General features: G+C 51.0%; 2 protein-coding genes and 1 pseudogene across 2 annotated transcripts in view; 2 read left to right on the plus strand and 1 right to left on the minus strand.

Moving 5' to 3' along the window:
- Positions 1–1,429: 1,429 nt before the first annotated feature.
- LOC100351117 (putative olfactory receptor 2W6 pseudogene) lies at positions 1,430–5,174 on the plus strand (annotated as a pseudogene).
- Positions 5,175–8,565: 3,391 nt separating this feature from the next.
- GCSAML (germinal center associated signaling and motility like) overlaps positions 8,566–20,376 on the plus strand; it is a gene marked incomplete at its 5' end in the record, with an annotated part of 40,682 nt that continues 28,871 nt past the window's right edge. Inside the window, one exon of the mRNA XM_089335751.1 lies at positions 8,566–8,843. Within this exon, the coding sequence (XP_089191877.1) occupies positions 8,566–8,843 (278 nt within the window). The remainder of the gene's footprint in view (positions 8,844–20,376) is intronic.
- LOC100354653 (olfactory receptor 2C3) lies at positions 16,448–17,407 on the minus strand. Its single transcript, XM_002723165.5, has one exon. It carries the CDS (start codon positions 17,405–17,407, stop codon positions 16,448–16,450), a length of 960 nt encoding a protein of 319 aa, XP_002723211.3.

Raw genomic sequence — 20,376 nt, forward strand, 5'->3', positions numbered from 1 at the left:
TGGCTATCCTTTGGAGTTCCATGGCTCTGAGCTGGAGCTGTGGGCTAACAGGGTGCCCAATTCACAGGTGAATGCTCGCTAGGCAAAATGTGGAGGGCCTGTGGGTGTGGGTGCACAGACCAAGAGAACACAGGATTAGAAATAAACAGTTTTGAATAGATGACTACATGGTAAATTTGCAATTTTAGCCAGAGACTCAGGCTGTTGAATGAAGTAGTAGCTTGTCATTGCCTCTCCTGGGGCCTCTTGAACTTGGTTGAGAACTTGGGACAGGTCTGTGGATGGGGAGAAGCACAAGTTAATTTTCAGAACCAACACCTTGAGTGGGAGAGTCGTGCACCTTCAGAAGGCCCCTCACTCTTGGGTCATGGCTGACTACTTCTACCCTGAGCCCTTTCTGAGCCTTCTGTGCCTGGGCCAATGAGTGGGGAGATGCAGAGTTCCCAGCTCCAGTGGGTAGAGTTCATGATGTGTCCCGGCAGGATTTGGAGGCTTGCAGCAGCTGCGTGTCCTCCTGAGTGCCCCTGTACCCTCATTCCCACTGCTTCCTTCTTGTCTGTTTGCCATAAGTCACTTGCTATCCTCACAGCATGTACAGTCCTGGGTGGGCTGAGTCCCCATCAGTGACCGTGGCTTAGGCCACTGCAAGTGTGAGTGGCTGAGAGTGCTCAGGGCATATACCCAATGTCACCAGCCACATGGACCTGTGGGGGAAAGTGGGGGAATCTGGCCTCCTTTCCGTCTTGCGAAGGAAAAGCCATGCTATGGAAAGATAAACGGGAAGGAGGGCATGCACTTGCAGACCTTCCTGTTACAGGTCAAGGGTGACCGGTTCCTGCCGAGGAGGTCACAACCGGAAGGAGCAGCTGGACCTGAATGTTCATGAAGCCAAGCCCCCAGGCCTGCATTCAGTCCTGTGTGCTCTCCTCTTGGAACACACTTTGCTCAGTCTGCCACATGGTGAGTTCTTGCACGTTGTTTGGAACACGGTCGGCAGTTTCCCTTAATGCAAACTCTTCTGCAAGGGTCTCATAACCATCTAGAAGGGATCTGCCTAACACTTAACCTTTCAACAAAACTTTAGTAAACATTTATTTATTTATTTATTTTTTTTTTTTTTTGAATCAGAGAGAGAGAGAGAGAGAGAGCGAGAGTGAGAGAGAAAGAGGAATCTTCCATCTACTGGTTCACTTCCCAAGTGGTAGCAAAGGCCAGGGCTGGGCCGGATTGAAGCCATGAGCCAGGAGCTTCTTCCTGGTCTCCCACATGGGTGGCAGGGATCCAAACACTTGGGCCCTATTCTGCTGCTTTCCCAGACCTTTAGCAGGGAGCTGGATCAGAAATGGAGCAGCTGAGAACCGGTGGGCACGAACCGGTGCCCATATGAGGTGCCAGCACTGCAGCAGTGTCCCTACCTGCTGTGCCACAACACTGGCCCCTAACAAACCGTTCACTGAGCTTTCACTCCCTTCAGACACCAGCCTCCCTGGGCAGCTCCCGAGTCGATTCTTCCTCCATCCTCTGGGGGCACTGTGTCAACAGGAGAATGACAGCAAAGTGGCAAGGGCCAGTGGCTCTCCTGCCTCCACAGACTTGGGAAGGGCCAGAGCAGAGTCCAGGGCGTAGCCGGCCTTTGTCCTCGTAGGCAGTCTGCTGCGGCTCCTCCACAGCGGCTGGTGAAGGCCATGGGTGGGTACAATGCCAGCCACCTGCAGCCGTTCATCCTGGTGGGCTTTTCTGACCGGCCTGGCCTGGAGGTCATTCTCTTTGCTGTGGTCCTGGTCTTCTACGTCCTGGCCCTGGTGGGCAACGCTGCCATCATGCTTGTGTCGGTGCTGGACACCAGGCTGCACACACCCATGTACTTCTTTCTGGGGAACCTGTCTTTCTTGGACCTCTGCTTCACCACAAGCATCGTGCCCCAGCTGCTGTGGAACCTGTGGGGACCAGAGAAGACCATCACCTACCACGGCTGCGTGGCCCAGCTCTACATCTACATGGTGCTGGGCTCCACTGAGTGTGTCCTACTGGCTGTCATGTCCTATGACCGTTACGTGGCCGTCTGCCGGCCCCTGCACTACACGGTGCTCATGCACCCGCGTCTCTGCCTACAGCTGGTGACCATGGCCTGGTGCTGTGGCTTTGTCAACGCGTTTGTCATGTGTCCTCAGACGGTACAGCTCTCACGGTGTGGGCGCCGCAGGGTGGACCACTTCCTGTGTGAGATGCCTGCTCTCATCGCCATGTCCTGTGAGGACACCACGCTGGTGGAGACTTTTGCCTTTGCCCTGGGGGTTGCCCTGCTCCTGGTGCCGCTCGCCCTGGTCCTCACCTCCTACGGTGCCATTGCCGTCGCCGTGCTAAGGATCAAGTCCAACGCAGGGCGCAAGAAGGCCTTCCACACCTGCTCTTCCCACCTGACCGTGGTCTCCCTCTTCTACGGAACCATCATCTACATGTACCTGCAGCCGGCCAGCAGCTACTCTCAAGACCAGGGCAAGTTCCTCACCCTCTTCTACACCATCGTCACGCCCAGCATCAACCCCCTCATCTACACCCTCAGGAATAAGGACATGAAGGGGGCGCTGAGGAGGCTCCTGGGGTGGGAAAAAGCGGGTGGGGAAGACTAAGGGAGATGCCCTCGCATAGCCTGATCCTCATGTCCCTATCACACTGGGGACTGAGGTGCTGTGGAGTTTGTTTGTTTGTTTATTTGTTTGTTTGAGTTCGGAGTGTTTGCTTATGCATAAAGAGGTATCTTGGGGAGGGGACCCAAGTCTGAGCAAGAAATTCATCTGTGTTTCCCGTGCATCTTACATGCGCAGGCTAAAGGTGATTTTATGTCATATTTCCAGTGCACCTGCATTTTGACTGTGGCCGTCATGTGATAGGAGTGGAATTGTCCACTCCTGGCATCCTGTCAGTGCTCAAAGTTTCAGGTTTTGAAGCATTTTGGGTCTTTGGATTATGGATGCCCGATCTTTGTAGATGGTTTTCTAGACTTCTCTCAGAGCTGCTGTTATCAGGTAAGAATTAATGCTCAGAGTAGAGTGAACCAGGAAGCACCGTGCTTGTGAGGTTGGCCCAGCCCTGCCCCCCGCTGTTCACCTCCTCCTGCTGTAGGTGTCTGCAGGTGCCTCCATGCCAAATTCTCCCTCAGCATCTGGAGTCAAAACTGCCCAGGATCCACTGTCTTTATAGAGCTCACTTGTCACAGGTGATGGACAGATTTAGACCATTGTTTTAGAGAGAATAAAAATCCCACTTCTCATCTCCTCTGGGACCTGCCTGCAGCATTCAGGATGTTTGCCACATTTACCGGGAGCAAATGGTGCAGCAGACCAGCCTGGGGAGGTGGTGTTTGAGGTCAGACCAGACGTTCTCCCAGCAGCTAGCCCTCGGAGCCTCTGCATCATGGGGGCAGAGACCCCCTCCTTAGGGGATTATGGTAGATTAAGCAAGGCCACGTCAGCAAGGGCAGGTGGTCTCTCCATCACATTTACCTTTCTTCTCATGGATAGGGAAATCCATTCCTTTGGGCACCTTGCACAGATGTGATTCTCCTTGTTTTCAGCAAAGCTCTGCTTCGGTGTTCTCTGGCTCACTCTCTGTGTGGTGGAAATGTTGCCTTCCAGAGTCAGGAGTCGCCCCAGGCTGGCTCCTCGTGCCCCTCACCTGCTCAGGACTTTGCTGCACAGGTTAGTGTCCAAGCGTAGGCGTGGGCTGCGCAGTGGAGATGCAGACAGAACTGTAGAGGATGCCCTTTTGCGCTTTTGGACTATGGGCAGAGTAAGTCCACCGAGTATGATCGAAGCTAAGTCTGTGAGATAACAAAATGTCCAGATGGAAATGGAAAAAATATTTCAGAGTCATTCAACCAAAGGTTTTGGAGATATTAAGAGGAAAGTATCTAGAAACCCTTCTGCTCTGTCACTCTCCTGTTGTGAAGGTGGTTGTGGGGCCTGTGGGAGGCACCTGCTCTTTACTGGGGAGCCGACACTGCAGGAAGGTGTGATCTGCTGGGGCGGCCAGGCGACAGCTCAGCCCATCTGGTAGGACACGCAGGGGATGCTGCCATCCTGCAGCTGTGGTCACACTGGCTGTTCCCCAGACTGGCCTGTGCTGTCCTCACTCCTCATGGCTTTTCTCTGTCTGGGTCTGCTACGGGGGCCTGGCAGGGCCTCTGTCACCTTCACAGCTCCTTCCTGGGAAATGCAGACTCATGCCCTCTGCCCTCCAGACCTGTGAGCAAGCGTCTCTGAGAATCAGTCTCCAAGGTTTAATTTTTTTTAAAGATTTATTTTATTTATTTGAAAGATAGAGTTACAGAGAGAGAGAGAGAGAGAGAGAGAGAGAGGTCTTCCATCTGCTGGTTTACTTCCCAAATGGCCGCAACAGCCAGAGCTGAGCTAATCCAAAATCAGGAGCCAGGAGCTTCTTCTAGGTCTCCCATGTGGGTGCGGGGGCCCAAGGACTTGGGCCATCTTCTACTGCTTTCCCAGGCCATAGTAGAGAGCCGGATTGAAAGTGGAGCAGCCAGGTCTTGAACCAGTGCCTATATGGGATACTGGCACTGCAGGCAGTGGCTTTACCTGCTATGCCACAGCACCCCCCCCCCCAGGGTTTAATTTTTTAACAGCAGATGCTCAGCTGGTGCTTCCTGATGCAGAATTTCAGAATGTCCTACAGTAGGACAGCTGACGCTACCTCGAGTCTGAAAATCCCCTGCAGGCTTCTGCTGAGCTTTTCGACACTGACATCTGCTCTTCCATCTCACACCAGACACGTTCAGTGTGAGAATGAATGGTGGGGTCCATTCAGAAGAAAGCAGAGCCCTCCACCCTCTGGACATGTCTGCTTTTGGGGAGGCAGAGAAGACGCCTCCCATGCTGGAGTCCCTGATCACGGGGCTGGCGGAGCCCTTCTTCTCTTCCACCAGCACGAGCGGACCCCACTCCCAGGGGTTTGCAAGTGGAGTGAGCTCCGGGCCACAGGAGACCTGTGGAGAACTTGTACACATTTAAATAATTGTAAATTCAAAAGTTAGTGTCCTTGCAGGCAGGGACAATGTAATTTTCTACTGTTTCTTCTCCTACGATGCTTTGCACAGTGACTGTCAATTTCATAACAAGAATAAAAATGAGAAATAAAAATCAAGCTTCACTATAACCAGTCTGAAAACAGTATGTGGTTCCTTGTCTGTGGTATTTATAAGTGATACACGTATCTGATGTCCTCGAATTCTAGCTTTGAGAAAATACTTGGGTATTACTAAGGATGAATAATTAATCATTCACATACTGAGTGATTTGTCACTTCTTTCACTCTTTCCCTCTTCACTCAGCAAGGGCTCTGCATGACTAGGACAATGATGATGAAACTGTGAGTGATGTAAGGAAAATGCAGGGCTCGTCTTGGGCACTGAAGTTTTGTTTTCCTGTACGAGATGGTATCCCGTTTGTGTATTGAAACACAAACAAGGTGGAGGGTAAGCAATGGGAAGAAGGTGCCACAAGCAAGGAATGGAGAGGGTGTTGTAGGCCAGGAGAAGACGAAGGCGCTGTGGGCCCAGGGGCTGCACGTTTGTATCTAAGGCTCCTAGGGGGCGGCTGGGGCACAGGCAAGGGCTGCTTTTGGACACCGTCCCCTCACACTAAGCTGAGGAACTGGGACTTTATTTTGCCCAACACAGAGAGGAAATGAGTGCCTTTAGGAAAGACGGAGGCATCATTTGTATTTTGCAGGTGGATCTTTTGCTGCCATTCAAGGCATTTCTTAGACAAGAGGAGGGAAAGCCTTTTGATGACTCCAGAGAGAAGCTGTGAGAATTCAATTAAGAACACCATCGTGCTGATGAGGAGTCAGTTGGATTTTGGGAATTCAGGAGAATGGAATGATCAGGACTTGGAATTTGCTGGGAAGTGGGACAGCAGAGGGAGGACCTGGATGATCCCTGGGTCAGGCCTGCTTCCCTGGGTGCGGAAGGACCACACTGGAGGGTGGCTGAGCAGTTGATTTTAATCACGGGTTCAGAATTAGCACTTTTCTCCCAAGTAGAATGATCTTAAGAATCATTATTTTAAGACTGAAAGAGCAAATCCCATAGAACTAAAGATCTCAGGCTCAGAGTCCTCTGGGGACAGTCCCTGAGGAGAAGGGTTCATTAAGCCCCAGGCTGTGAATTGGGCCATTAAGAAGTTTGGGCTGCTGTTGCCTGGGCTGGGCCTCGGAGGGCCATCCTCCTGGAATGATCCCTAAGGCCTGGGGGATGACGCCAGACACAGTGAGAGCTCTGTCTTGCATTCAGCAAGTCTGGAGTCCCATTGCCCTGTGTGCAAGGAGCACCCATCCTTGGGTCTTTCCTCACTTGTCTGATGCAATTCAGTGAGCAGCAAAGCCCTGGGGATCATGCCATATGATTAATAACAAGCTCAGCACTGGGGTGGTAAATCAGCTCAGTAAGCTGCCCACTGTGAACAGGTTTCATTTTATTACCCAGGCTGTTTCACTGAAGTGACCATGCCCCTCCTTTGCCTTTGTTTTGGAGACAGAATCACTCCAACAACCCGAGCACCAAGTGTCCCGCTTCCACCCAAGTCATGGAATCACACCACAAACAGAGCAACAAGTGTCCCAGTCCCACGCACATGACGCAAAGGGACCGAGACAAAAACCCGGGCATTCCGGCTTTAGTTCTGTGTTCCATATCTAGAGAAATAAATGAATTTCAGGTCTGATGATTCCTGCCAGACATTGTTTTCTCAAGAGTAAACATATAAACCCTGTATATGTGTCGTTATGGATACCCATGTAAGGCTTTATTCAGCTTGTTTGGCAGTTTATTTTTAAATTTATCACAAAGCACAGCTGTAGATTTGTTGGTGAGCAGGTCTGTGAGTTTCGTGTGCTCACACATACATTTACGTACTCACTGCCAAGATGAAGACACAAATAGCTCCACTGCCCAACAAGTGCCACTGTGTGGGCTTCCGCAACACCCTCCCTCCCTACCCTTGACTCGGGAAACCACTCACATTTCTAACACCACAGCCTATGTCTTGGAAATGATGTGTAAACATAAGAGTAAGGTACTGTAGTTGAATTTAAAGTTGTTTCTTCTCTAACCAGCAGAATCTGTGGCATCAATAGTTCATTCCTCGTGTTTGCTGAGTGGAATTCTGTTGTGTGGGTGACCTCAGTTTGTGTATCTGTTCATCGGTTGAATGATATATGGGTTGCTTCCAGTTTTGGGAATTGTAAATAGAGCTGCCATAAACATTTGCCTGCATGTTTCCATGGAGAATCAGATCTGGTTTCTGTAGGGCAAATACTCGGGAGTGGGATTACAGGGTCGTGGCAGAAGTGCACCTTTATAAGGAAATGCCAGGCTGCTCTCCCGGTGGGGCCCTGATGCATGCCTCCAGCAGTGTGAGTGTTCCAGGCACTCTGTGCCTTCATCAGCACCCAACAGTGTCAGTGTTTCATTTTAGCTATACTGATGGATGTGCAGTGGCATTTCAGTGAGGTCCTAGTTTTCCTAATGCTTGACGATATTGGATATCATTTCTTCTGTTTGTCACCCATATATACTTTAAAATTGGCTCAAATGTTTGCTCATTTAAAGAATTAGGTTGATTGCGTTCTTCCTGTAGAGTTTTGAGAACTTTAACAATTACAGAAAGAAGTAATTCGATTGACATATAATTTTTGAAATACTTTATCCCATTCTATACCATGATATTTTATTCTCTTAACAGTGGATTTCAGCAAAAGTTTTAAATTTAAATTATGACTGACTTGTCAGTTTTTTTCTTACACGTTAGGTCTTTGTGTCCTAAGGACTCTACCAAAGTTTTCTACTAAAAGTCTTATGGTTGAACATTTAGTATTTTGATCTACGACTTACAGACACAGGGAATTTGGTTGGAGGATTTCTAAATTGCATATGGACATCAATTGACTCCAACAAAGTGCTGAATATGCTTGCTGAAACATTTCTGCATCTTTGTCAAATATTGGCCAGTTCTTGGATCTGTTTGTGCGTCCCTAGCCTGCTCTGTTGGTCTTTGTGTCTGTTCATTGAAACCACTCTGCTTTGCTTATTTTAGTTTGATAGTAAGTCTTAAAATCAGGGACTGTGATTTAGTCAAATGACACTTTAATTTTATTTTAAAAATGTATTCCTAAGTTTCCTTCCCTTGCCATACAAACTAGAATTAACTCGTGTCTATCTCCAAAATATTGTTGGAATTTTGACTGAGATTGCATTAAAATTAAAAGATCAACTTGTCCTGACTCAGCATCTTTGCTGTGTCGCGTTTTTACTTAAACAGCATCAGCATGGTGTGTCTCACTATGCTCTTTTATTGTTGGCTTTTATTTGTCTCATTTTTTTTTTAGCTTTCAACCCATAGCTCTTTTTAAAAACTTTTCATTTATTTTTAAAATTTTCTTTGAAGGGCGGAAAGGCGTAGGCAGACACAGCGAGATCTTCCGAGTGCGGATCGGTCCTCAGCAGCCCGCGGCGGCGTCTGACAGGAGCTCCGCCAGCGACCCCGGCGCTGACCACCGCCTGCTGCCCCTCAGGCGCGGCCGCGTGTTTCACTGTTCTCGCTCCTGGCTGCCTTCCTGCGCTGTAACAGCGGAGCCGGCACGGACCCGCGCAGACGGCGCAGCCCGCGGTTCCGCCCTCGGGCCTCGGACTCCGGCGTCCTCCGGCCGCACGTGCTGGGCTCGCGGGCAGCGGCTTCTCGCGAGAGCTGGCGGGCGGCCGAGAGCGGCCGGCTCCCCTCAGCGCGGGGGCCCCTGCGGGCACAGGCGCGTCACCTCGGCCGAGGCTCCCGGTGAGTCCCGCCGCGCGCCCTTCCCCCGCCCCGCGCCGCCGCCCCGCGCTCTTCCCCCGCCCGCCCCGCGCTCTTCCCCCGCCGCCCCGCGCTCCTCCCCCGCCCCGCGCTCCTCCCCCGCCCCGCGCCCTTCCCCCGCCCCGCGCTCCTCCCCCGCCCCGCGCCGCCGCCCCGCGCTCTTCCCCCGCCGCCCCGCGCCGCCGCCCCGCGCTCCTCCCCCGCCCCGCGCCCTTCCCCCGCGCCGCCGCCCCGCGCCCTTCCCGCGCCCTTCCCCCGCGCCGCCGCCCCGCCGCCCCGCGCTCCTCCCCCGCCCGCCCCGCGCCCTTCCCCCGCCCCGCGCTCCTCCCCCGCCCCGCGCTCTTCCCCCGCCCCGCGCCCTTCCCCCGCCCGCCCCGCGCTCCTCCCCCGCCCCGCGCCCTTCCCCCGCCCGCCCCGCGCCGCCGCCCCGCGCTCTTCCCCCGCCCTGCGCTCTTCCCCCGCGCCGCCGCCCCGCGCTCCTCCCCCGCCCCGCGCCGCCGCCCCGCGCCGCCGCCCCGCCGCCCCGCCGCCCCGCCGCCCCGCCGCCCCGCGCCGCCGCCCCGCGCTCCTCCCCCGCCCCGCGCCCTTCCCCCGCCCGCCCCGCGCTCTTCCCCCGCCCCGCGCTCTTCCCCCGCCCGCCCCGCGCCCTTTTCCCGCCCGCCCCGCGCGCTTCCCCCGTCAGGGACGGCTCCGTGGGTCGTGGTCGCCGCTGGGCCTCGTCGCTCCCTCTGGGGCGCCTGCCCACCCAGGGGTCGGAATGTGTTGATCGTGTTGCCCTCCCTGTGTAGACCGCGCTTCATTTCTCTTTGTTCGGTGGAGTTCGCGGGGAGCTGCGGGGCTGCGCGTTGGTTCTGGACGACGCGGTGTCCTGGACCAGTTTCGGCGCTGGGATTTCAGAAGCGGGGCTGTTCCTCGGAGAATTTGCGCTCCAGGACCTTTGTGCTCATCTCTGAAAATCCTTGGAGTGTTTGTGTGGTGTGAACTGAGGCCGCGCTCTTTCCTGAGGCGCAGAATCTCTTTTTTTTTTTCTTTGTCAATCTCATTAGATGTTTATAACTTCTATTGGAAAAGATCCTCTCATTTTCCGGTTGGAATGGATTGACTTCGGCTTTCTTCTTTTTTTTTTTTTTTAACTTAATTAGTTTGCTTTTTCGTATTTTTCTGGTTCCTAATGCGCAGCTGTTTGCTACCCACGGTGAGGTCCTTCATGTAATAGACACTGGGACTAACCCGCCCCACGCGCTCGGGGAGTCATCGGTAGTGAGGGCGCCGGCATCTCTGCACCAGTAGGTGGAGCCGTTTCTCTTTCGCTTGATCCGGAGGTCGCGGAGCCGGCTCAATCTCATTTATCCGTAGTCAAAGAGCTTGTGCGTAGAAGATTCTGGAATCTAATCCACATCTACCGAGATCCGATGCCTGGTTCTTTTATCTTTTACCATTGGGATGAAGATACAATGAAATCATTTGATTAGAATGCTTGGGATAATGCCTAGAACATTCACCGCGAGCAAGTGGGATTTATCCCGAGGATGCAAGGGTGGGTCAACATATTTAAGTCAATAAATGTGATACAACGTATCAACAGAATGAGGAACGAAACCCATATCACCGTCTCAATAGATTCAGTAAAAGCATTTAAAAATTTAATACCCATTAATGATGAAGTCTCTCAGCAAAACAGGTACAGAAAAAAATGTACCTCAACTGAGTGAGGGCCACAATATGACAAACCCACTGCTAATGTCACACTCAATGGTGAAAAGTTAAAGCTTTTCCTCCAATTTCAGGAGCAAGAAAAGGATACCCAGTCTCACCCCTCCTATTCAATACAGTACTGAAAGTTCTAGCCAGTAGAGCAATCAGACAAGGAAAAGAAATTTAAAAAATTCAGATAAGAAAAGAGGATGTGAAATATTCTCTGTTTGGTGATGGCATGATATTATATATAGAAAACCCTAAAGACCACCAAAAATGGAATGGATAAGTAAATTCAGTGTAGTTACAGATTAGAAGATTAAGGTGGGGCCGGCACTGTGGGGCAGCGGGTTAACACCCTGGCCTGAAGCGCCAGCATCCCATATGGGCGCCTGTTCTAGTCCCGGGTGCTCCACTTGTGATCCAGCTCTCTGCTATGGCCTGGGAAAGCAGTACAAGATGGCCCAAGTGCTTGGACCCCTGCACCCATGTGGGAGACCCAGAGAAGCTCCTGGCTCCTGGCTTTGGATCAGCCCAGCTCTGGCTGTTGTGGCCATCTGGGGAGTGAACCAGTGGATGGAAGACCTTCTCTCTTTCTCTCCCTCTCTCTGTCTGTAACTCTGCCTCTTAAATAATCTTTAAAAAATATATTGAAAATGATAACACATTGATGAAAGAAATGAAGACACAAGTAAACATAAAATATCCCATGTTTGTGTACTAGAAAAAATAAAATGTTTATACTATGCAAATATATTTACAGATTCAGTGAAATCTCTATCAAAGATTCATTGTCACTTTTGACAGGAATAGGAAAAACAATACCAAAATTTTAATGGAAGCAGAAAAGATCTAGAATAGCCAAAGTAATCTTGGGTGAAAAGAACAAAGCTGGAGACATCAAAATCTCTGGTTTCAAAACATGCCATAAAGCTATTGTAATCATGGTAGCATGGCACTGGCTTATAGTCAGACATATTGACCAAGGAGACAGGATGCAAACCCACACCATATGGTCAATTCACAGTGGGTAAAGAACAGTCCCTTTAATAAATGGTTTCAGGGAAACTGGGTGTCCACATGCAGAAGAATGAAACCGAAGACTTACCTCACACAACATACAAAACCAACTCAAATGGTAGAGAACTGAAATGCAAGACCTGAAATGGAAAAGCTTGGAGAATGCTCCAAGACCTTCGTCTGAGCAATTACTTTTCAGAGTTGGCCTCAAAGGTGAAGGCAGCAAATAGAAAAACAGACAAATGGGTTTGCAACAAAAAGATCCATCAAAAACTGTTTTTGATGGTCTTGAGGGTTTTCTACGTACAAAAGCTGGAAAGCTTCTGCACAGCAAAGGAAACAATGGACAAAATGAAAAGACAAATCATGGACTATGAGAAAAAAAATTTTTTTTGACAGGCAGAGTGGACAGTGAGAGAGAGAGAGACAGAGAGAAAGGTCTTCCTTTTTCCGTTGGTTCACCCTCCAATGGCTGCCGCGGCCAGCTGGCACACCGCGCTGATCCAAAGCCAGGAGCCAGGTGCTTCTCCTGGTCTCCCATTGGGTGCAGGGCCAATCCTCCACTGCACTCCCAGGCCATAGCAGAGAGCTGGCCTGGAAGAGGGGCAACCGGGACAGAATCCGGCGCCCTGACCGGGACTAGAACCCGGTGTGCCGGTGCCGCAAGGTGGAGGATTAGCCTAGTGAGCGGCGGTGCCGGCTGGAGAAAATTTCATAAACATTCATCTGATAAGGGCCTAACATCCAATACAAATAAGGAACTCAAACAGTGTAACAAAGAAAACAGAATCTGAGCTACAGATGGGCAAAGGATGTGAACAGTTGTTTCTTAAAGGAAGAAACATTGTTAATTGTCAGGAGAACACCAGTGAAAACCAGGAGCAGTTTTCATGTATGTTTTATTTTCAGAAATGTCTGTTTAGGTCTTTGCCCTGTACCTCCTGCCTTTTAAAATAAAATATTTATTTGAAAAGCAAAGTGACACACAGAGAAGGAGGGGGAGGGGAAGAGGGAGAGAAGAGGGGAGGAGAAGAGGAGAGGGAAGAGGGGAGGGGGTGGGGGAGGGGAGAGGGAAGAGAGGAGAGGGAGAGGGAGATCTTCCATCTGCTGGTTCACTCCCAAAATGGCTAAAACAGCTAGGGTTGGGCCAGGCTGAAGCCAGGAGACAGGAACTCCATCCTGGTCTCCCTTGTCAGTACAGGGGCACAAGTACTTTGGGCCGTCTTCTGCTGCCTTCCCAGGTGCATTAGCAGAGAACTGGATTGAAAGCAGAGTAGCTGGAACTCAAACCAGCTCTCCGAGATGGGACACCAGCATCACAGGCAGCAGTTTAAGCAGCTGTGCTACAGTGCCAGTCCTTTTAGTGCTTATTTTTTTTAAGATTTTATTTACTTATTTGAGAGTTATAGACAGTGAGAGGGAGAGACAGAAAGGTATTTCATCTGCTGGTTCACTCCCCAGATGGCTGCAACAGCCAGAGCTGGGTTGATCCAAAGCCAGGCGCCAGGAGCTTCTTCCGGGTCTCCCACACGGGAGCAGGGGCCCAAGCACTTGGGCCATCTTTCACTGCTTTCCCAGGCCATAGCACAGAGCTGTATTGGAAGAGGAGCAGCAGGGCCTAGAACCAGCACTCATGTGGGATGTGGGCGCCACAGGCAGAGGATTAACCTACTGCGTCACTGCACCGGCCCCGCTCATTTTTAAGCGGAGTTTGTTTTTTGCTGGTATTGAGTTAGAGTTCTTTACTGATGATAGCCCCTTGCCGGAGGAAGAGTCAGCAAGTACAGCTCCCATTCTGCAGGTTGTCTCTTCACGCTGTCGATAGTTTCCTTCGCTGTGCAGGAGCTTTTAAATTTGCTGTCACCCATTTGTTCTTTTGTTTCCTGTACTTTTGGGGTTTTTACAAAAAATGTGATGGCTAATTTTACATGTCAACTTGGCTAATCCATGGTACCCATCTACTTGGTCAAAAACCAGTCTGGATGGGCTGTGAAGGTAATTTTTTAAATGATGAGATCATTATTGAAATCTCCAAGTTAACTAAGTTGTGCTCAGCAATGTGGTATGCCTCATTCTATCCTGTGAAGGCTCTGAAAGAAAACAAAACAAGGTCCCCCAAGGAAGAGTGGATTCCATTCACCAGCTGCCACTGGGCCTGGCTGCAGCATGTCCCTTCCTGCATCCCAGCCTACCCTGTGGCTTCTGGACTTGGCCCAGTCCCGTGCGTCAAGTCCTTAAAATCCACTCCCCCTTTCAATTTCTCTGGAGAACCTTGCTAACATAATCGTTGTCACCAATTTCCAGAAAGTTATGGAAAATCCACGTTTTGCCTTTTTAAACCCTGAGCTCTTTAGTGTGTACATAGCTCCCACATTTCTTTGCTTGTATTTGATTGCTTTAGAAATGACACTGAAGGTGTCGGCCATTGCTGGGGCTAAGCCCTGACTGTATTTGGGTGTTTCTCCAGATCTCCCAGCATCTGCTGGTGTGAATTAAAAGTACAGTCTGTGAGACTACATGTGACATTGGGCTTAATTCAGAGAAGTGGAGGAAATTTCTGGAGGTGGGATTTTTTGAGAAAAAGCCACATAAGGAATAACTGTGCAAAACATTTTCATAAGTAGATGACTGTGGATCCCTGGCTATGGAATGCTTAAGGATGGGTATAACACTCCTTTCTCTCTGGTCAGAATTTCCTCCTCTACAGTGTCAGTATTACTGTAGAGTGTCCCCCTGTGGACTTACCTGTCTCAGGGCAGTGTTGTGCTCACGTTCACAACTTTCAGAACAGATCTTGCTGTGCGAATGAATGCATGCATGCTCGATGCATGTAAAACAAGCAGATGCACCAGTGAGTGATGGAAGCATCCCTATGTTTTCTGAAATCACAGGGCAAACACAGAACTGAGCAGGAAAATCTGTAGTTTGACAGTTTCAGGTAAGTCAGTGGAGCACGTGTTTGATGAAGCAGGAATTTGTGGACGGTGCAGCTTAAAGCTGCAAGCTGAGATGTCCTCATGGGTGGATTCACTCCTCAGGAAGAGGGGCTGTGCCTGCTCATGGTATTTCTGATGTCAGATGTGTGGGGTTCTTCAACTCTGGATACCACATGGTACCCTACAATTAAATTCAGTTCTAGCATTAACACCTGGATTGAGTGTTGAGCTCCACAGATCCAAAGACCCAACCCCACAAGACACCCTCAGCTCAGATGGCATCTCTGATCACCTGGCTGTGAGTCAGGGCTTCCCCTCAGGTTGGGGGATTTGCTGGGCCTTTCTCTTCCTTGTTTGTTGTGAAGGATGTTATGGCAGATGAAGAAAGTCCCTGGGCTGGGCTGGAAGCGTCCTGTGCAGGAAGGTTTGTCCCTGTGAGGCTGGGGAACACCACCCTCCTGGCATGTGGATGTGGTCAACAACTCAGAGCCCTCTGAACTCTGTCATTTTTTTTTTGATTTATTTATTTTATTTGAAAAGCAGAGTTACAGAGAGGCAGAGAGAGAGAGGGACAGAGAGAGAGGTATTTCATCAGCTGGTTCACTTCCCAGATGGCCACAACAGCTGGAGCTGTGGTCTTCTGAAGCTGGGAGCCAAGAGCTTCTTCCAGGTCTCCCACGTTGGTGCAAGGGGTCTAAGCACTTGGGCCATCTTCCACTGCTTTCTCAAGCCATAGATAAGAGCTGGATCGTAAGTGGAGCAGCCAGGACTAGAACCGGTGCCCATATGGGATGCTGGCACTGCAGGCAGTGGCTTTACCCACTATGCCACAGTGCTGGCCCCATGTCATTGGTTATGTTGCACAGGCGTGACTGGGTAAACCTGAGTCATTGACTCCAGACTCTGGCTCCAGCCCCCTTTTCTGCATTCTGCAACTGACCATTCCTCTGACCGTGAGACCTGTTACTCTGGCAGCAGCCCCTTCCTGAAGCTTCCCAGGGCCACTGCAGGTCACCTGATTAGCATAGACTTAAATGTGGTTAAAAGAAGCTCTGTCTGGCCAGCAAAAGATCTACTGCCTGTGTTGCTCAGGGAAGGATTAGGCATTTAGGACCTCCAGGCTGGGAACTGGAGAACAGACTGTATGCAGGGGGTATAGGCAAACGGTGTGCACACCCATGGTCAGGTGGATCTACACCTAAACCTCAGTGCCAACCCTCAGTCTCTGTCATCACTTAGCTGCTAGAGGTTAACAGTGTCTACCTCGAATAATGGCAGAATTAAATTATAAAGAATTAACAGAATCATGTATCAGTGAACATCAGTGAAACATAAACAGTTAACAAGATGGCAGTCAACCTATGCATATGTATATAAATATATAAATATACACACAACAGAGCAATATGACCATTGAAACAATATAACAGAACGATACACCCACTAACTACAGGTTAAAATAGAGAACACTTTTCTCTTTGCTTTGGCCTGGAAATTATATAGGAGCACATTTATTTCAGATTTCTGTCTGCCTCAGATCCCAGCAACTATCAGAATGAAAATCACATTCCAAATATCTAGCCCTCCAAAATAAATATTTAAAATGTTATTTTATTTGAGTGGCAAACACACACACACCTCCATGGAACAAGACATCATCTAGTTCACTTCATCCTTTAGTTCACTTCTGAAATACCTGCAACCATCTAGCTGAGCCAAGACTGGGAGCCAGGAACCCATTCAGGTCTGCCACAAGGTGGGCGGGAACCCAATCACTTGAGCCATCATTCGCTGCCTCCCTGGGTCTGCATTAGATGGAAGCTGGAGTTGGGACCTAGGTGCTTTGATGTGGGATGTGGGTTGTAAAAGTCCACCATCCAGAATTGGTTTTGATGACTCAGAACTTAGTTTTCCTCCTCGAAAATGGCTGCAGTGCTAAGCCTGCCCCTGTTTCCCCAGGAAGCTGCAGCAGTCCTCTGAGACGAGGTGCCAGAGAGCCTTCTGTACATCCTTGTTCCTCAGGGTGTAAATGAGTGGGTTCAGTGTGGGCGTGGCCACGGTGTAGAACAGAGCCACAAACTTGCCCTGCTCGTGAGAGCTGCTCTTGGCTGGCTGCAGGTACATGAAGATGATGCTCCCATAGAACAGGGTCACAACCGCCACATGGGAGGAGCAGGTGTTGAGCGCCTTTCTCCGCCCTTCCACTGACCTGATGTTTGCCACAGCCCTGGCGATGTGGCCATAGGAGACAAGGATCAGGCCCAGGGGCAGGACGACAAACAGGAAGCTGGCCACATACATCTCCAGCTCGTTGTGGCTGGTATCCACACACGCAAGCTGCATGATGAGAGGCATCTCACAGAAGAAGTGGTCAATGCGGTTGTTTCCGCACAGAGGCAGAAGCAGGGTGAGTGTGGAGCCCACCACACTGGTGCTCAGACCCCCGAGCCACGAGGCCAGGGCCAGGCCAAGGCACAGCTGTGGGCGCATGATGACTATGTAGTGCAGAGGCCTGCAGATGGCGGCGTAGCGGTCATAGGACATGACAGCCAGCAGGACACACTCGGTGGCCCCCAGCCAGTGAGAGATGTAGAACTGGACCACACAGCCTGCATAACTTATGGTTTTCTGCGGTCCCCAGAGGTGGGCCAGGAGTTGCGGGACAATGCTGGTGGTGAAGCTAATGTCCAGGAAGGAGAGGTTGGCAAGGAAGAAGTACATGGGCGTGTGCAGGTGCACGTCCACACAGGAGACCAGGATGATGAGGCCATTGCCCAGGACAGACACGACATAAAACCCCAGGACAACTGGGAAGAGCACAGATTCCAGTGAGGGCCGTGCCGAGAAGCCCAGGAGTATGAAGACTGGAGGGGAGCTTGTGTTGGCTCCTTCCATTGTCAGCCACAGCTGCATGCAGGGATGAAAGGCCCCCTGGGGGTGTGTGTGCGGGGGAGGGGGCACAGGACAGGAGAGGTGGAATGACTGCATCAGGGAGTGGCATGAGAAGCAGTTACCGGCCCCCAGCTGCCCATGAGTGTCGCTGCCTTAGCTTCTCGGAGGCCAGCTTGCAGCGTGTGATGGGAGACTGAGGATGGGCAGAGCCTGGGGAAAATGAACATTTATGCAAAATTCTGGACACGGATTTTGTGATTGAAACATCACTCATTGCAGCGACATCGGGACTCACCTGAGTGTTTACTGGTGAAATGTTCAGCAGGCAGGGGCAGTGCTTCCTGTGATAACCACTGGGCAGGCATTAGAACTGTGTCCATCCTCACAGGCCCTGGTGGTTTTCTTCTGTGTCGTCAAGTCTATCCAGGCCCTTGTCCCTTCTTGCCAGGTTGGCTGCCCCTGGCTATGCAGGTCCTACCATTGTTTGTCACCTGAATTGTGATCTGTTCCCCTTCCAGGTGATCCTAGCATAGTCGGGGGCTGCAGTAGGATGGGTAAGATCTCCCCTGCTGCCTTGGTGCAAGGCTTGCGGCTCTGTTCCACATTGATGGTGCTTCCCCCCCATGGCATCCGCACACCCATTCTGTCACCTCTCTAGGTCACTTTTCAAAAGCCACCTTCTGGCTGAAGCCCCCCTCCTGGTGTTGTATGAGATAGAAACCCCCCTCACCCCCACTCCTTCTCTCCATCTCCTGGATTTGGTTTGTACACAGCACCTGTTCCCTGGTTGTGGGTACACTGACATTGGTTCTGTTTACTGCCATCTCATTTTGCTACATCACAGATGCCACAGAGCCAGGACTTCCTGTCCATTCAGTTTACTTCTGCATCCCCAGTGCCGAGACCCAGGTCTGAATCACAGAGGTCCCTCTGTTGGCATTCAGGGAATGCAGCAGTGAACCCAGGGAACAAAGCTGTTTGAACCTTGTGCAGCCCTGCAGGGCAGGATAAGAGCACTAACCAGACACAGCTGCAGGCCGCCCAGGAAAGGACTTGGGCAGCTGTGGCTGCCCTCCACTCTTGCACAGATCGTGGTGAACAATCCCAGCTTAGCAGGCATGTCTGAAGCCAGAGGATTCCACAGGGGAAGCTGGACAATTGCAGGCCTCTTCAGACATCCCAGAAACCACTGTGTTTTAAGAGGAAGTATCAGTTTATTCTAACCCAGTTTTACCCAAGCGTGGGGACCAGAGCAGATATGGAGACAGCTGTTAGCTTTCCAGTTCCAGAGAGGGGACTTTACCTGTCCCTCTGACTGCAAGCTGACCAGGCACCATGGACATGGACACGCGCTGTGTTCCCAGTGCTGTAAAGCACATGCAGGTCTTCCATGGTGTAGGCATAGCCACGGACCCTGGGCATTTGCCCAAACCCCCACACACTGCTGTGACACTGAGATGTTGGTGATTCCCACACCAGCAGGTGTGTGTGTGTGTGTGTGTGTGTGTGTGTGTGGTGTGGTGGGAGGAGCCCTGGGGAGTAGGGTCCCACTCCTGCAGATCAGGAGGCAGCCGGCACCTGCTGTGGTGTGGATGTGGGAGAAGGGAGGCAAGCTGGAACAGTCACACGCGGTGGAGCTTTACGAGTCCTCTGAAGAGAGCCGCAGCAGCTGAGCTGGAATGGGAGGCTATGTGACAAGGGCAGTGAGTGTGCCTGCGTGCAGGTGTGCCTGGTGTGGAAAGGTGGAAACTGAGGTGACTCAGTTACAGCAGATTATATGCAGACAGTGTGTCCATGTCTCCATGAACTGGGGACTCCGAGGCACCTGGTGACCTGACCTATTTCTAGAGGTACTCAAAGCCCAGAGCTGCTTTGTGGCACTGGATCTGCGCCCGAGCCATCCAGAGTCTTGGTACAGAGGCAGCATTTCCACTCAAGTTTGTAAAAATGGTTACAATAAAAGCTCAATCCTTAAATGCCGCCCCTTCCCCATACTGTGCTGTCAGGACAGGGAGAAGTGATTGGTGGCAGCTGTGGAAGTGAGTCCAGTTCAGTCTGTCTGAGCTAACTGCAGATAATCTGTGCCCCGCAGCCTGTTAAAATACAAGGCCTGCAGCAGAGAGAATCAGATGGTTTAAATGAGTCAGTGCCCAGCAATCCTGACTGACAGAACCCTGGTTTATGTCAAATATGGAAACCAAACAAAGACACGTGTGTCACTTACCGAGGTGAGCTGGCGGTGGTGTCTCCCTTCATGCAGGTGGCAGTGCTGTCACTTGATAGCATCATGAGCCACGTTCCTGTGGTGTGGAAGCCCCCTGAGCACTGGAAGTCCCCAGGCCAGAGGGGCACCATGTGCTCAGACTATGCCTGAAGATACATGAATAGGTGCAAGCTAGGAAAACGAGTTTAATTTTTTCCGAGGAAAACTGGTAGTGGAAGGAGTCAGGGTAGCTCTCACTGTGTTTCCAGGAGCAATATCTGTGAGCCGACCCTCAGAGGGCCGAGGGTTCGTTGAAGCCCTTATGGGCACTAGACATTGGTCTCCCTTGGTGCATTCTGGAGGGAAACAGAGAAATACGGTGTTTGTCAGGGGACAGGAAGGCAGGCGGGGCCTGGGAGTTTTCCCCTATTGGGTAATTATAATTTAATTGTAATGTGCACCACAGAATTGTTTCTTCCTGTGAACAGAACGTTGTTTCAGGCTTGTGCGCTGGCAAATGCAAGAACTGATCATGTGGTGGAGTCACAGTCGCTTGCTCTGCTAGGTGTGGTGCCGGCTGCTTTGGTCTTACAAGGAAAGCAGTCACTGTTGGTGCACACCTCAGTGATGAGCTGATTCTCCTTAATGGATGTTTGTGTTTATTGTGGGAAAATCACATGGCGAATTATCGTGTGGCTATTTTAAAGTGTATGAGTCCATTCTTGCATTTTGGGGGCAATATTACACAGCCATCACTGCTATCAAGTTC

This window comes from Oryctolagus cuniculus, chromosome 6 (genome assembly GCF_051225735.1).
Source record: "Oryctolagus cuniculus isolate XC-2025 breed Fujian yellow rabbit chromosome 6, ASM5122573v1, whole genome shotgun sequence".
NCBI lineage: Eukaryota > Metazoa > Chordata > Mammalia > Lagomorpha > Leporidae > Oryctolagus > Oryctolagus cuniculus.

What these genes read in the sequence shown, in the direction of transcription:
- LOC100354653 (XM_002723165.5), bottom strand. Translation starts at nt 17,407, where the DNA reads ATGGAAGGAGCCAACACAAGCTCCCCTCCAGTCTTCATACTCCTGGGC.